This window comes from Aquarana catesbeiana, linkage group LG11 (genome assembly GCF_042186555.1).
Source record: "Aquarana catesbeiana isolate 2022-GZ linkage group LG11, ASM4218655v1, whole genome shotgun sequence".
Taxonomy (NCBI): Eukaryota; Metazoa; Chordata; class Amphibia; order Anura; family Ranidae; genus Aquarana; species Aquarana catesbeiana.
Window position 1 is genome coordinate 207137504 of NC_133334.1, and position 17637 is coordinate 207155140.

A 17637-nucleotide genomic window follows, 5' to 3' on the forward strand; every position below is an offset into this window, starting at 1 on the left:
TGCGTCCCAGGTTCAGGGAGGCTTGGTTCACATGTGCGTTCCACCCTTCGTCACTTCCGGAGATTACGGAACTGACGTCGCACACGTCTTCCCAGTGAGCGCTCCCACGTGACGCATCTGCGTCCCACCTTTCGTCACTTCCGACGGCTACGGAACTGACACCATGGACGGTCTGTCAGTACCGCCCCTTCATGGACGCTGCGCATGACGCCTCTAGCATTTGGGCCATGATTGGCCCTGGGAGGTGACACGTATGGACGTTGCCTTCCATCGGGGAGGTAGACGCTGCCCACGCTACACCTTGATGGGACCGTCCATAGAGAGGCTTGGTTTGGAGCCAGGTTCTGTCTCTTCGTGATTGGCGGTTCCCCTATTTTGACGCCCTCTTCCGGATATCCCGGAAGTAACGGCACACATGGCACAAACAGCTGCTACCATTAGGTAATTATGAGTTTTATATATATATACAGGCATTTGTGGCGGACAGTCATGTACCCCAGTTGAAGTCCCGTAGGACGAAACGCGTCGGGTGGTTATGCCTGTCTTGCCACTTTTATCTTATAGCGCTTTTTATTGTCTATACCTGACTGTGAGTGTCCGGGTTAAGGCGTGTTGTTTAACCTTCGCTTTATTAATAAATGCTTCTGAGTAAGCGGATTTACACTATGGGGTGGTTTCCTTCTTTTAAAACCCCATTTTGAGGACCCATACCTGGCCTTCTGAAGCGGCTTTTTTGTGAACATCCTCCGATTGAACCCTTGCAGACCGGGAGTCATCACTACTTGAGAGGTCGGTTGGTGAGTGTCGAGGGTCCCCTCCAACCCCTCCAACTGTCGTGGAAGTCTTCTCCCATATCCTTAAGCCTGTTAGACCCCCAGGCCGCTGGCCGAGGGGTCCACCATTTCCGGTAAGAGTATGTTTTACCTATTCCATCTTGATATATGCTGAGCCCCTTGTCCTGTGGATGCCATCCCTGGACTGAAGGTCTTCTACCAATCATCTTGACAACTACAGACTTTTGATTCTTTATTTCTGAATGTTGGTCACTGAAGTTTTCTCATTTAATTATTGACTGGACGTTTTTATGACAGCTACATAGGCTGTTATGGTATTTCACTATTTATAATTTGCATATGTGTCACCACATCATTTTTAAGGTTTCCAAATTCATCACTTTTTGAATGAGGATTAGTGAGAGAGTACCTCTTGATCCCTTTTTCACATTGGGTATAGTCAGGGGTTCGTACCAGTACTGCCTTTAATGTTGGTTGGTCCCTTCTGATTAACCCACGTATTTATGTATTATTTTCACTAGTCTAATACACAAGTTGTTTTGGTGTTTCATTAATACACTTTATTGGACTATTTTCCTCACGGATTTCCATTCTGTCAGGCCTTGTCCACTAATGTACATGATTATTTAGCGCCACACTTATGTACCCATTATCTCTTCACAATTAGTCTGATTGTTGTGTTGGCAGCTTCCTCTCGTTTTAGTTGGCGCATTATTATTTATTTATTTGTTTCAAGATATATATAGATATATATACACATACACATACACACACACATATATATACATACACACACACACACATCACATACATATTTTTTATATATATATATATATATATATATATACATATACACACACACACACACACACACACACATACACACACAGGGCCGGTAAAAGGCAGGGGCACGAGGGGCGGATGCCCTCGGCGGTACAATTTGTGGGAGGGAGGGGGGAGCAGGTGAAGTTCCGGCAGTGTGCTTCATGATACACACTAGCTGGCGCCCCTAGCTGTACTGTAGTCGTCTGTACCTTACTGCTGTAATGTGCCAAGTGCGCTCCTGCACCTGGCACAAGCCTACACAGTCCGCACCAGCTATACCTGTCAGAGCTGCCCCTTCTCTCCCCCTATGAAGGCGCTTTGTAGTCCCGGTGGCGTGATGTCACTCACGTCCGGAGGCGGCATAGGAGGAGAGTAGATAGCTGCTGCTGAACCTGCGGGAGGAGCCGCCGAGGTGGAACCAGCAGTTCAGAAACAACGTGTATATCGGGATCTGGGGGGACTTGTAAAGAAAGGAGAGCTGGGAGGAATGTGTGCAGAGAAGGATCTGGGGGGATTTGTACAGAAAGGAGAGCTGGAGGGATGTGTGCAGAGAGGGATCTGGGGGGATTTGTAAAGAAAGGAGAGCTGGAGGGAATGTGTGCAGAGAGGGATCTGGGGGGATTTGTACATGGAGGAAAGCTGGGGGGGGGGTGTGCAGAGAGGAGATCTGGGGGGATTTGTATAGAAAGGAGAGCTGTAGGGAATGTGTGCAGAGAGGGATCTGGGGGGATTTGTAAAGAAAGGAGAGCTGGAGGGAATGTGTGTAGAAAAGGATCTGGGGGGATTTGTACAGAAAGGAGAGCTGGAGGGATGTGTGCAGAGAGGGATCTGGGGGGATTTGTACAGGAGAGCTGGGGGGATGTGTGCACAGAGGAGATCTGGGGGGATTTGTACAGAAAGGAGAGCTGGAGGGAATGTGTGCATGGAGCATGGCGGACAAGATGGGTGAACTAGAGATACTGTTGTACAAGGAGGATTTGGATTTTGTGGGAATTTCAGAGACCTGGTTCAACAGCTCTTATGATTGGCTGGCAAACATTCAAGGGTATACCCTATACCGCAAGCATAGAGAGGGTCAAAAAGGGGGAGGGGTATGCCTATATATCAAGAATAATGTACAAGCGAATGTGAGAGATGACATCACTGAGAGAGCTAGAGAGGAGGTGGAATCCTTATGGGTAGAGCTCCAAAGGGATGAAGCTAAGGGGAAAATAATACTGGGAGTATGCTATAGGCCCCCTAAACTGAGGGAGGAAGTGGAGACGGATCTCCTATCACTCCTATTTTATGGGTCAGATGGTAGACGCACCAACTAGAAATAAAACATTACTGGATCTACTGATTACCAACAATACAGACCTGATCACAGATGTGGAAATACGGGGCAATTTAGGTAACAGTGATCACAGGTTAATTAGTTTCAGTATAAATCACACAAACAGGATACATGACGGGAACACAAAGACACTGAATTTCAAAAGAGCCAACTTCCCTAAACTACAAACCTTGCTAAAAGGCATAAATTGGGATAAAATATTAGGAACAAAGAATACGGAGGAGAGATGGGTTTGCTTTAAGAGCATATTAAATAAGGGCATTAGCCAATGTATCCCATTGGGTAATAAATTTAAAAGAGCGAACAAAAATCCTGGATGGCTTAACTCCAATGTAAAAATGCATATAAAAGCAAAGGAGAAGGCCTTCAAAAAATACAAGGTTGAGGGATCTTCCTCAGCATTCAGACTTTATAAAGAATGCAATAAGAAATGTAAGGGTGCAATTAGGACGGCTAAGATAGAACATGAAAGACACATAGCGGAGGAGAGCAAAAAAAATCCCAAGAAATTCTTTAAGTATGTAAACAGTAAAAAAGGGAGGACAGACCATATTGGCCCCATAAAGAATGAGGAAGGACATCTGGTTACAAAGGATGGGGAGATGGCAAATGTATTGAATTTATTCTTCTCCTCAGTCTTCACGAGTGAATCGGGGGGCTTCAGTAACCAAAACTACAGTGTTTATCCTCGTGACACAACACAGGAAGCACCTCCATGGTTAACAGAGGACGGAATTAAAATTAGACTTGAGAAACTTAACATTAATAAATCACCGGGACCAGATGGCTTGCATCCGAGGGTACTTAGGGAACTCAGTCAAGTGATTGCCAGACCGTTGTTCCTAATTTTTACAGTCTACTGACTGGAATGGTACCAGCTGATTGGAGAAAAGCCAATGTAGCGCCAATATTTAAAAAGGGCCCAAAATACATCCCTGGGAATTACAGACCAGTTAGCCTAACATCAATAGTATGTAAACTCTTGGAGGGGATGATAAGGGACTATATACAAGATTTTAGTAATAAGAACGATATCATTAGCAGTAATCAGCATGGAGTCATGAAGAATCATTCTTGCCAAACCAATCTATTAACCTTCTATGAGGAGGTGAGTTGCCATCTAGATAAAGGAAGGCCCGTAGACCTGGTGTATCTGGATTTTGCAAAAGCATTTGACACAGTCCCCCATAAACGTTTACTGTACAAAATAAGGTCTGTTGGCATGGACCATAGGGTGAGTACATGGATTGAAAACTGGCTACAAGGGCGAGTTCAGAGGGTGGTGATAAATGGGGAGTACTCAGAATGGTCAGGGGTGGGTAGTGGGGTTCCCCAGGGTTCTGTGCTGGGACCAATCCTATTTAATTTGTTTATAAACGACCTGGAGGATGGGATAAACAGTTCAATCTCTGTATTTGCAGACGATACTAAGCTAAGCAGGGCAATAACTTCTCCGCAGGATGTGGAAACCTTGCAAAAAGACCTGAACAAATTATTGGGGTGGGTGACTACATGGCAAATGAGGTTCAATGTAGAAAAATGTAAAATAATGCATTTGGGTGGCAAAAATATGAATGCAATCTATACACTGGGGGGAGAACCTCTGGGGGAATCTAGGATGGAAAAGGACCTTGGGGTCCTAGTAGATGATAGGCTCAGCAATGGCATGCAATGTCAAGCTGCTGCTAATAAAGCAAACAGAATATTGGCATGCATTAAAAGGGGGATCAACGCAAGAGATAAAACGATAATTCTCCCACTCTACAAGGCTCTGGTCCGGCCGCACCTGGAGTATGCTGTCCAGTTCTGGGCACCAGTCCTCAAGGAAGGATGTACTGGAAATGGAGCGAGTACAAAGAAGGGCAACAAAGCTAATAAAGGGTCTGGAGGATCTTAGTTATGAGAAAAGGTTGCAAGCACTGAACTTATTCTCTCTGGAGAAGAGACACTTGAGAGGGGGTATGATTTCAATTTACAAATACTGTACTGGTGACCCCACAATAGGGATAAAACTTTTTTGCAGAAGAGAGTTTAATAAGACTCATGGCCACTCATTACAATTAGAAGAAAAGAGGTTTAACCTTAAACTAAGTAGAGGGTTCTTTACTGTAAGAGCGGCAAGGATGTGAAATTCCCTTCCACATGCGGTGGTCTCAGCGGGGAGCATTGATAGCTTCAAGAAACTATTAGATAATCACCTGAATGACCGCAACCTACAGGGATATACAATGTAATACTGACACATAATCACACACATAGGTTGGACTTGATGGACTCACCTACTATGTAACTATGTAACTATGTGTGCAGAGAGGGATCTGGGGGGACTTGTACATGGAGGAGAGTTGGTGGGAATGTGTGCAGAGAATGATCTGGGGGGATTTGTACATGGAGGAGAGCTGGGGGGAATGTGTGCAGAGAGGGATCTGAGGAGATTTGTAAAGAAAGGAGAGCTGGAGGGAATGTGTGCAGAGAGGGATCTGGGGGGATTTGTAAAGAAAGGAGAGCTGGAGGGATGTGTTCAGAGAGGGATCTGGGGGGATTTGTACATGGAGGAGATCTGGGGGGATTTGTACATGGAGGAGATCTGGGGGGGGGGGGGAATGTGTGCAGAGAGGCTTCTGGGGGGATTTGTACATGGAGGAGAGCTGGGGGGAATGTGTGCAGAGAGGGATCTGAGGGGATTTGTAAAGAAAGGAGAGCTGGAGGGAATGTGTGCAGAGAGGGATCTGGGGGGATTTGTAAAGAAAGGAGAGCTGGAGGGATGTGTTCAGAGAGGGATCTGGGGGGATTTGTACATGGAGGAGATCTGGGGGGATTTGTACATGGAGGAGATCTGGGGGGGGGGAATGTGTGCAGAGAGGCTTCTGGGGGGATTTGTACATGGAGGAGAGCTGGGGGGAATGTGTGCAGAGAGGGATCTGGGGGGATTTGTACATGGAGGAGAGCTGCGGGGAATGTGTGCAGAGAGGGATCTGGGGGGATTTGTACAGAAAGGAGAGCTGGAGGGAATGTGTGCAGAGAGGGATCTGGGGGGATTTGTACATGGAGTAGAGCTGGGGGGAATGTGTGCAGAGAGGGATCTGGGGGATTTGTACATGGAGTAGAGCTGGAGGGAATGTGTGCAGAGAAGGATCTGGGGGGATTTGTAAAGAAAGGAGAGCTGGAGGAATGTGTGTAGACAAGGATCTGGGGGGATTTGTAAAGAAAGGAGCGCTAGACAAGAATACCTGCGGAAATCCCCAGAGAGGCACAGATAGTCTGAACTATGACAATAATTTGGGGGGGGGGGGGGGGCGCAGTTTGCCATCTTCGCCCTGGGCAGAAAATGACCATGTCCCAGCACTGTATATATATATATATATATATATATATATATATATATATATATATATATATATATATATATATATATTGCACACTCTCTATGGCTCTGAAGTTTAATTTCTTGGGACTACATTTTCCTAGAAGAGCTCTAATGGCAGTAATGGGTTAAGTTTGCAGAGTTATATTAAAGTGCATCCCTGGAAAATTGTTGGCTGCAGCTAAACCTCCAATATGTTTTCATGTGAAGTGTCCCCCCCATCCTGGTGCTAGCTGTGTACATGGAGTGCAGCAGACACATCCAGGCTCCAGTCAGCCCTTCCCACTGCAGTGAGGACGTCCCTGGGAAGGGCCTGCAGCTGTTCTTGCTGTCATCATCACTATGTCCGGATTAGAGAGGACGGAGACAGTACAAGGGAGGGATCGGGCTACTCCTCATCACTCTACTGTCTAATCAGGTGAGATCGCTATTTTCCTGCTTTACAACATCTAGTTAGAAGAAGCGGATCATACATTTACCGGATTAATAAACTGATCAACTCCAGTAACCTTCACCAACCTGCATAGAACAGCCATGGTTCTCTGCCAGGAATAGAACTGCAGAGTTCTTAGTTTCTGGATCCTTTTCCCATGCTGAGTACTGGAGGAAGGTTTTGTACCATGTGCTGTCACAGATCACTGCATGCTTCTCTTCATTTGTAGCAGATCTTTGGAAAGCCTTACTATCAGGATTCCTATAAGGTGCACAGAAATATTGGGGTGATCTAGGGACAGCTGACTTCCCTAAGTTCACCCACTTCTCATACAGAGAGCAGGGAGTGGTTGATGGCAGACGATTGTATTGGCAATGATGCAGTGCAGGTCTCTGCTACAGGAAAGGTGCAGACTTATGTCAGACTTCTGCCTTCAGATTTAAAGGGCTCTGCTAAACCTTAGCATATAAACCTTAGTATAAGAGGTTCAACTGGATTGTGTTTATTTTAATGAGTGTTAGCGGTGGATACAAAATGTTTTAGAATGATTGCTTCTATAACTGAACAGTTTAGGCATGTGCTTGTCTGTTTTCAAGAAATACATTCTATTGTTTATGTGATGTGTAAATCTAGAGCAGGGGTGTCAAACTCACTTTCATCACGGGCCGCATCAGCAGTATGGTATGACTTCAAAGGGCCGGTTGTATCTGGGGTGTGCTGAGTGCAGAGTTCAGGGGTGTCATGTACAGAATGAAGGGTTTAGGGGTGCACTATTTACAGTGTGCAGACTTCAGGGGCGCGCTGTGTACAGAGTGGAGGGTTTGGGGGGTGTGCTATGTGCAGAATGGAGCATTCGTGGGTGCGCTGTGTACAGAGTGGAGGGTTTGGGGGGGGTGCTATGTGCAGAATGGAGCATTCGTGGGTGCGCTGTGTACAGAGTGGAGGGTTTGGGTGGTACGCTGTGTGCAGAGTTTGGGGGGGGTGTGCTATGTACAGAGTGGAGGGTTTGGGGAGTGCGCTGTGTACAGAGTGGAGGGTTTGGGGCGTGTGCTGTGTACAGAGTGGAGGGTTTGGGGGGGTGCGCTGTGTACAGAGTGGAGGGTTTGGGGGGGTGCGCTGTGTACAGAGTGGAGGGTTTGGGGGGGGGTGCGCTGTGTACAGAGTGAAGGGTTTGGGGGGGCGTGCGCTGTGTACAGAGTGAAGGGTTTGGGGGGCGTGCGCTGTGTACAGAGTGAAGGGTTTGGGGGGGGTGCGCTGTGTACAGAGTGGAGGGTTTGGGGCGTGTGCTGTGTACAGAGTGGAGGGTTTGGGGGGGTGCGCTGTGTACAGAGTGGAGGGTTTGGGGCGTGTGCTGTGTACAGAGTGGAGGGTTTGGGGGGGTGCGCTGTGTACAGAGTGGAGGGTTTGGGGGGGGTGCGCTGTGTACAGAGTGGAGGGTTTGGGGGGGGTGCGCTGTGTACAGAGTGAAGGGTTTGGGGGGCGTGCGCTGTGTACAGAGTGAAGGGTTTGGGGGGCGTGCGCTGTGTACAGAGTGAAGGGTTTGGGGGGAGTGCGCTGTGTACAGAGTGGAGGGTTTGGGGGGGGTGCGCTGTGTACAGAGTGGAGGGTTTGGGGGGGTGCGCTGTGGAGGGTTTGGGGTGTGCGCTGTGTACAGAGTGGAGGGTTTGGGGGGGTGCGCTGTGTACAGAGTGGAGGGTTTGGGGGGGTGCGCTGTGTACAGAGTGGAGGGTTGGGGGGGGTGCGCTGTGGAGGGTTTGGGGCGTGCGCTGTGTACAGAGTGGAGGGTTTGGGGGGGTGCGCTGTGTACAGAGTGGAGGGTTTGGGGGGGGTGCGCTGTGTACAGAGTGGAGGGTTTGGGGGGGTGCTGAGTGCAGAGTTTGGGGGTGCGCTGTGTACAGTGTTTGAGGGTGCGCTGTGTACAGAGTGCAGGGAGATCATCCCTTATCTCTCTCTGGAGATCTGTTCCTGCCGTGAGCACATGCAGGGATCTGTTAGATCCGGGAGCTGCTGAGCAAAGCTGTCCCTTCTAAACACAGAAGGCTTCTGTGTTTACAAGCAACAGCGGGAGCAGATGTTGAGAGAGAGTTCTGCCACAATCCGGCTGCAAAACTGGTTGCTAGGGCCATATGACAAGGCTTGGTGGGCCGGATTCAGCTCGCAGGCCTTTTGTTTACCATATTTGATCTAGAGTGTTAGCTCTGCGCATCAAAAGTGCACTCAGAACAAACAAATTCTCCTCGACTGTTGCCTACCTCCTTTATATAGCATACATAATCAGCCAAATGATCATATTTAGGACCCATTCACACTAGGTGTGGTGCATTTTTTTTCTGCACTAGATAAACACAAGTTACTGCTAGGCACATAGAAAACAATTGCTTTCTAAGTGCCCCGTTTACACCACATAGTGTGGTTTGCAGTGTCTAAAATTGCAAAATGTCTGCATTTTTCTGCACCGCACTAAATGGCACCACATGTTACAACAGCATAGCCCAACACACTGCCCCGCTGTGCATTGACTAGAAGACACTAAATAAAGTTGGTTGAAAAAAGAAACGTGCATCACACTGCTCGCTGCCAGAATCAACACTGGACTAGCCTGAATGGAAAAACACTGTTTTATCATGCAGACACTAGTGTGAATGTAGCCTTACTGGAACGTGTCATCTTCTGAAGTGATCCACTGCAGATTGCTTTTCAGAAGGGATGGCTGCATGTATGAATGAGCCCATACTGATGTAAGTTTACCATTTGTCCCTGTTTTAGGGGGTAAATCCCCAGCAAATCCACATCCCTGGCAGTATTTCTATATTCACAATGGTCAGATATTCAAAATGACCATTAGTCTTTTGGGCGCCGGGCTGGCTTTCCTTTTCTAGTCTCAAAGTAAACATCTTGCACCCAGCTAGTGTTGTCCTCCTGTATAGAGAGGAGATGCTCACATGTGTTTCCTTGTATTTCTTCTGGCCCAGGGGACCATAGCTCATGCTGTATGGGCTTGGCATGTAACCTCTAGGCTGAGAACCAAGCTGGGGTCCTCAATCAGTTTTTGGGGCCCCAAGCTAGTTAGAAGTGCCCTTTACTTTACACATGTCTTTTGGGGACAACACATTTTTGGTATCCAAAATTGCCTATCTGCACCTCTAACATGGGAACATGTGCAATATTTTCCTGTAGCGCACGAAGACGTGATATGTTGTGGCTACGGTGCCATTCATTCTTGATGACACCCCAGCAAGGAAAACTGCATTTTGCCAGTTTTAAAAAAGAAGGAAAAAAAAAAGGCACACTGACCCCTCCAACGTTCCTCCACAATACATAATAGACCCTTTTAGGGTCGGTTCACACATGGGCAACACGACTTTAACGCGACTTTGTACCGCGACTTTAACGCGGCTTCAGCGCGACTTTGGCACGACTTCGGCAAATTACGAGGCGACTTCAAGTCGCCTCCATGACGGGCGACTTCGCTGACGGCCGCCCCCCCCCCACCGTACCAGGCCGCATGCCCTCAACATGGGGGGTGCTTTGGGGCATGGGGGGCGCAGTGTGCGCCCCCCCCCCCAAAGCACCTTGTCCCCATGTTGATGAGGACAAGGGCCTCTTCCCGACAACCCTGGCCGTTGGTTGTCGGGGTCTGCGGGTGGGGGGCTTATCGGAATCTGGGAGCCCCCTTTAATAAGGGGGCCCCCAGATCCCGGCCCCCCACCCTATGTGAATGAGTATGGGGTACATGGTACCCCTACCCATTCACCTAGGGAAAAAAAGCGTCAATAAAACAAACAGTACACAGGTTTTTAAAATAATTTATTAGGCAGCTCCGGGATCTTCTTCCGACTTCGGGGGTCCTCTTCCGACTTCGGGGGTCTCTCCGCCGTCTCCTCCCGGTGTCCGCATCTTCTGCCGGCTCCTCCGCTATCTTCTGCAGCTCAATTGCTAGCGGTGGTCCGGACTTCTGCCTTCTTCTTTTCTTCCAGAGATGTTGACACGACGCTCTCTCCAGCTGGAATGGTCTCTGAACGCTCCGCAATGGACTTATATAGGCGGTGACCCCGCCCCCTTTTGAGGTCACTGTCCCAGGGCATGCTGGGGCTGTGCCGTCATAAGGGGGCGTGGTCATCATCCGGTGACCACGCCTCCTAAAACGTCACAGACCCAGCATGCCCAGGGACTGTGACGGCATAAGGGGGCGGGGTCACCGCCTATATAAGTCCCTTGCAGAGCGCACAGAAACCATTCTGGCTGGGGAGAGCGTCGTGTCAACATCTCTGGAAGAGAAGAGGGAAGAAGATGATCCAGAGGTCCGGACCACCGCTGGCAAAAGAGCGCCAGAAGATAGCGGTGGAGCCGGCAGAAGATGCGGACACCGGGAGAAGACGCCGGAGAGACCCCCGAAGTCGGAAGAAGATCCCGGAGCTGCCTAATAAATTATTTTAAATACCTGTGTACTGTGTTTTTTATTGACGCTTTTTTCCCTAGGTGAATGGGTAGGGGTACCATGTACCCCATACCTATTCACATAGGGTGGGGGGCCGGGATCTGGGGGCCCCCTTATTAAAGGGGGCTCCCAGATTCCGATAAGCCTCCCGCCCGCAGACCCCGACAACCAACGGCCAGGGTTGTCGGGAAGAGGCCCTTGTCCTCATCAACATGGGGACAAGGTGCTTTGGGGTGGGGGGGGCCGCAGCGCGCCCCCCTCCCCCCAAGGCACCAAACCCCCCATGTTGAGGGCATGCGGCCTGGTACGGTTCAGGAGGGGGGGGGGGGGCGCTCGCTCGTCCCCACCCCCATTCCTGTCCGGCCGGGCTGCGTGCTCGGATAAGGGTCTGGTATGGATTGGGGGGGACCCCCACGCCGTTTTTTCGGCGTAGGGGGTTCTCCTCAAGGTCCATACCAGACCCAAGGGCCTGGTATGCCCCTGGAGGGGGAACCCATGCCGGATTTTTATTTAAAATTTGGCGCGGAGTTCCCCTCAAGATCATCTGAGCACAAGTCGCATGCCGAAGTCGGATCATGCGAGACGGCGATCCGACTTTGATCCGACTTCAATGATAGTCAATAGGGTGAAGTCGGATCAAAGTCGGATCAAAGTAGTACAGGGAGTACGCTCTGAAGTCGGAGCGACTTCAGTAGTGTCTATTAAGACGCTAGCGTTAACTCCCATTGAAACTATTTCTGGAGCGACTTGGGGCGACTTGAGGGCGTACAAGTCGGATCCCAAGTCGCCCCAGTGTGAACCGAGCCTTAGAGGACCTTTGGGATCTTTGTGTTTTGTTTACAAGAAAAAAAAAAAAAAACACAAGAAGAGGGAGATATAATTTGCTGGCAATATAAAACTCTTTTTTGCGTTAAAATTTTTTCAAATTTTTTTATTTGACAGGTTTGGCTTCCATTTACATGGGGTTCAGCATCCGAAAATCCTTGAAATTTGGTAAACTCCTGCTGAGCCAAATCCAGGGAAGTTCTCCTCTGTGTTGACAGGGAGCATTCTGTGATGAGAAGAGAGATGACTTCATCAAGCTCCTGCTGCTTCTTTATTGTCTAGCCACAACAGAATTGTAAATCTCCCACAATTTATTTAACTGACAAAAGATGAAACATTTAACAGAACACATTTTCACTGACCATCTGCCTGGCTTTACAATTAAAAAGTCAAAATGGCACAATGAAATGTAAGCATAACTAGGGTTATGAAATACCTGGGGAGCCTCAGGATGGAAGAGAGAGAAGTTCTGTAGTGCGCTTGGCAAAAGGTGGTCATGGTCAAGTTGAGCCTAAAGCCCCATACACACGATAGGACTTTGTACAAACTTTCCCTTGGATTTTTGTACAAAGGGCCTTGCCCAAAAGTTTGTCTTGCATACAGACAACAGGATTTTTCCAGCCAACTTTCACTATACCTGGTGGTTTTTCAGCTCTTGGTTGTCGGGGTCTGTGGGTGGGGCGCTTATCCTATGACCACGCCCCCTTATGACCTCACAGTCCCAGCATGCCCCGGGACTGTGATGTCATAGGGGGGCGGGGTCACCGCCTATATAAGTCCGTTGCGGAGCGCACAGAGACCATTCCGGCTGGAGAGAGCATCGTGTCAACATCTCTGGAAGAGAAGAGCGAAGAAGACGATCCAGAAGTCCAGGCCACCGCTGGGCAAAAGAGCGCCAGAAGATAGCGGTGGAGCCAGCAGAAGATGCGAACACCGGGAGAAGACGCCGGAGAGACCCCCGAAGTCGGAAGAGGACCCCCGAAGTCGGAAGAAGACCCCGGAGCTGCCTAATAAATTACTTTAAAAACCTGTGTACTGTTTTTTTTTTTTTTTGACACTTTTTTCCCTAGGTGAATGGGTAGGGGTACGATGTACTCCATACTCGTTCACATAGGGTGGGGGGCCGGAATCTGGGGGCCCCCTTATTAAAGGGGGCTCCCGGATTTCGATAAGGGCCCCGCCCGCATACCCCGACAACCAACGGCCAGGGTTGTCGGGAAGAGGCCCTTGTCCTCATCAACATGGGGACAAGGTGCTTTGGGGTGGAGGGCCCGCAGGGCGCCCCCCTCCCCCAAAGCACCCACCCCCCATGTTGAGGGCATGCGGCCTGGTACGGCTCGGGGGGGGGGGGGGGGGCGCTCGCTCATCCCCACTCCCTTTCCTGACCGGCCAGGCTGCGTGCTCGGATAAGGGTCTGGTATGGATTTCGGGGGGACCCGTTTTTTCGGCGTAGGGGGTTCCTCTTAAAATCCATACTAGACCGAAGGGCTTGGTATTCCCCAGAGGGGAATTCCCTCTCGTGCCCGCTGCAGTAGGAAAATGTGTTTTTCCTATTGCAACTAGCGCGAGATGTACAGTACCCTGCCGCCAAGAACCAGCGCGATCCGATCGCGCTGGAAACATTCTCGCGGCTGCGTACTGTAGTTTGTACAAAAGTCCGATGGCTTTGTGTACACACGATCGGACTTTGCTCCATCGGACTTTTGTTGCCGGAAAGTTTGTCCGTTTGCACAACCAACAAAAGTCCGATGGAAACTGAAAAAGTTTGTCCGATGGAGCGTACACACGGCCGGATGTTGCTCCAAAACAGCTAATTTGCATGTTTGTTGTCAAAAAGTCCGATCGTGTGTACGGCCCTTAACAGTGGGAGTAGCTTTAAAAGGAAAGAACCTAAGACTTCACATTTTGGGTGAAGTTCCACTTTAAGCTGGCCATACACCTATCAAAAATTGGCTGGTACAGCAGGGACCTGCCGAATTATGATCAGTGTGTAGCCACCCCCACTTGATAGAAGTCAATACTGTGATCAATTTGTCAAATGTAAATGTTAACAATTTTTTCTTAGATCAGCTACTGCGGGGGTGGGGGGGGTCCACTTTTTGTGTGGATGGAGGAATCTGTTGGCTGAAAAGAAAAAGGAAAAAAAAAAAAAAAAAAAAAGTGTGAGCCAATTTATGCCCCCAACTTTTTTTTCTAACTACCCTTAAGCCCTGTACACACGGTCGGACATTGATCGGACATTCTGACAACAAAATCCTAGGATTTTTTTCCGACGGATGTTGGCTCAAACTTATCTTGCATACACACGGTCACACAAAGTTGTCGGAAAATCCGATCATTCTGAACGCGGTGACGTAAAACACGTACGTTGGGACTTTAAACGGGGCAGTAGCCAATAGCTTTCATCTGTTTGTTTATTCTGAGCATGCGTGGCACTTTGTGCTTCGGATTTGTGTACACACGATCGGATTTTGTTGTCGGAAAATTTTATAGCCTGCTCTCAAATTTTGTGTGTCGGAAAATGTGTGATGGAGCCTACACACGGTCGGAATTTCCGACAACAAGGTCCTATCACACATTTTCCGTCGGAAAATCCGACCGTGTGTACAGGGCATTAGTATCACACTAATAGGATCAAATGTTCTAGTCATGCAGGGCATGCCAAGGCAAGGGGCAGAGAGGTTGAAAGAGATGATTTGCCTACTCTGCTCAGTACACATAGAACTGAGTCCCTGTTCGCATTAAAGCGTAGTGGGAACAAGTGTTTCCACTATGCAATTTTGATAGCGCAATTTTAATGCGATTCTGCATGTGGCAGCCCAATCACTTCAATGGACTGCATTATGTGTGTTTGTTGCCTCAAAGCTCCTGCTCCTTTTCAGATAACAAGCTTCACGCGGGTTTTTAAAGGCATAGTTTACTATAAAAAACAATTGCGGCAGATTCGCATCGCATTTGGGGCGCCATTGAAGGATAATAGCAACCAAATGCATGCCCTGTGTTGTGCTGAGACTGACACACAATTTGGAATCGCAGGCAGAATTGCGGCGATTCTGCCTGCAATTCCATGTCGTGAAGTGTGAATGGAGCCTCAGAAAGGAGGAACATTTATTGGAAATTGGTGCTAATCCTTGAAGATGTAATGCTGAGTTGTATGAGTTGTGTAAGGGAATCCTCCAGTACCCCAGAAGGGGAAAAAGGACAAGTACCCATCTTTGTTATACACTTTGTTAGCATTAATAAATGGAACATGTAGGACAATGCAACATTTCAAATGTTTCTGAAAAACTTATTTTTTCCTATTGCTTTTTAAGTGGCAGTTATTCTCTTTTTCTTTCAGGATTAGCAACAATGGGTGAAATGTCAACCACATCATCAGGTGAGTCGTCTTCTGCTTGTGTGCCCAATGTACATCAAAGCTCATTTTACATTCCTATAGGAATAATGACCATTATTACTCAAGACAGCCCCATTTTTTTTTTTTTCTTATATTCACAGTTTTGTAAAAGTAGAGTAGGGTTGCCAACCTGCCACAAATTTTCTTTTTGACAAAAATTCTGACAGAGGACATTTTTTATCGACAGCCTCAAATATAACAAATTCCCATTTCAAATTAAAACCGCATTTAATCTTAATTATAAATGCCTATTCAATGCTAACCCCCCCCCCCCCCCCCCCCCAAAGGACATGAAAAAGCGATAGTGTTAAATACTATACAATACCACACTGCTGTATTCAGTTATTCAGTTACCCTCAAATATAACACAAAAAGAAACTGAATAAAAAAAAAATCCAGATGCGCAGTGCAGCGCTATATGTAAATATAAGCCAAAGCAAGAGAACCCCCTATGATGGACTTTTAAGGCACACTTAATTAAAATAGGAGTATTTAAGAGTATTTCAGTAAAGAATTTTATTAATTATTAAACACATTGAGTAGAATATACATATGAAAAGGGCATGTATTATCCATCTATAACATTATCACCATCTCCTAACATGACAAATATGATCTTCTTGCACCCCGCATGTTTCGGAGTACAGATATCTCCTTCTTCAGGGATGTATATTGAAGAGGAAAATATGTCTATAATATAATTTGAAAAACAGTACGTATATAGCAACATGAAAATATACATGCATACTATGTATAATTGAATACAAAGAATGTACAAAGTACAAAGAATGCATCAAAAGGACTGTACTTGCTGACTTTCTGCTTCAATATCTCAACCATCAAAGGGAGTCTTATAAAACTGCATAATGTATCTATCCCAAAGAGTCGATTCCCCGCCCTCTCTTAACACCACAGAGGAAGAGTGGCCAGAGGAACTCGCTGGGGTCAGAGTGGAGAAATCCTTGTTTTCAAATGTAATATGATGGAATGTTACATTTAATTGATTGTATAATGGTTATCCATAGTATGCATGTATATTTTATGCTCCGTATAGAAACGCTTTGGGTGCAAGAGGATCATATTTGTCACGTTAGGAGATGGTGATAATGTTATGGATGGATAATACATTCCCTTTTCATATGTATATTCTACTCAATGTGTTTAATAATTAAATTCTTTACTGAAATACTCTTAAATACTCCTATTTTAGTTAGGTTTATAATTCTCAGTGAATTATAAACATCAAGTGAAACAATGTAATAATCCCTCAAATAATATAGATACATAAAGTCCACCATGATTTGATATGTGCAAAATACTCTTCAAGCAAGACCGTGCTCTGCCTTCACCATACTCCAGACAGACACTCGCCAAAACCATGCCTCTCTAAATAAAGATTAGCATGTTAGGCTTGAGAAACGGTTACTCACTCATGTAGACTCCCTCTAATGGGTTCTTGACTCCTCTCCCCTCTGCAAATCTACCAAACATGCCCTAAAACAAAATTACTCCACTAGTTTAATAACCTCAAGATGCACTTTATTAAAATAAAGGAAATTCACTCGCAAAGAATAAATACATCTCACTAAATCTCTGTGTAAGACCACCACAATTCACTTGCAGAGTTAAAAAGCCCGTTTTGCAAGAGCACGTCTCCCATCAGCAGTCTGATTCTTTGCTTGAGGCTTTAGATAGTAGCCATGATCCGAGTAGAAAAGCCAGTCCCCTCCTGCATGGCATAGAGAAAACCCTTGATGGAGTTCCTTTTTGTTATCACATTAATTGAAATCTTATAGGTATTGTAAAAGACGAATCTAGGAAGTAAAATTCTAGGTTCCCCTTTAGCTGGACGCTGTCAAGATGGTGCTCAAGATGGTTTTGTAGCAATAGCAGCCAATGTGCCTGGGGCAAAGAACATCAAAACTGTGCACCAATGCTACCTAGCTTATGTAAGTTCCCATAACACTGTTCCGATTCCATGCATGCATGTTCAGCATCATTTGGTCCCCTACAAAAAGTGTCTTTGGAACAGTCCAAAATGGTGGCTATAGAGGCATGCGCGATAACATAGTGTTGCCCCTGTGAAATTTGGGTTATCCCAAGGACAATTCTGATTGTGTGAGTTTATGGCTTGGGCTCAGACAAAGTGAAGCTTCTACCGTAACCACGTTCAGTAGCAGCTTTTGCAGTGGCACTGGTCCTCTGAAAATGGCAAACGCTTTGGG

General features: G+C 47.1%; 1 protein-coding gene across 1 annotated transcript in view; it reads left to right on the forward strand.

The window, feature by feature from the left end:
- The first annotated feature begins 6578 nt into the window (after window positions 1–6578).
- The window catches only part of LOC141112394 (transmembrane protein 272-like), a 169251-nt gene continuing 158192 nt past the window's right edge, over window positions 6579–17637 (forward strand). The window contains exons 1-2 of the mRNA XM_073605196.1: window positions 6579–6737; window positions 15356–15394. Coding sequence (XP_073461297.1) covers window positions 15367–15394 — 28 coding nt within the window. The 5' untranslated portion in view covers window positions 6579–6737; window positions 15356–15366. The remainder of the gene's footprint in view (window positions 6738–15355; window positions 15395–17637) is intronic.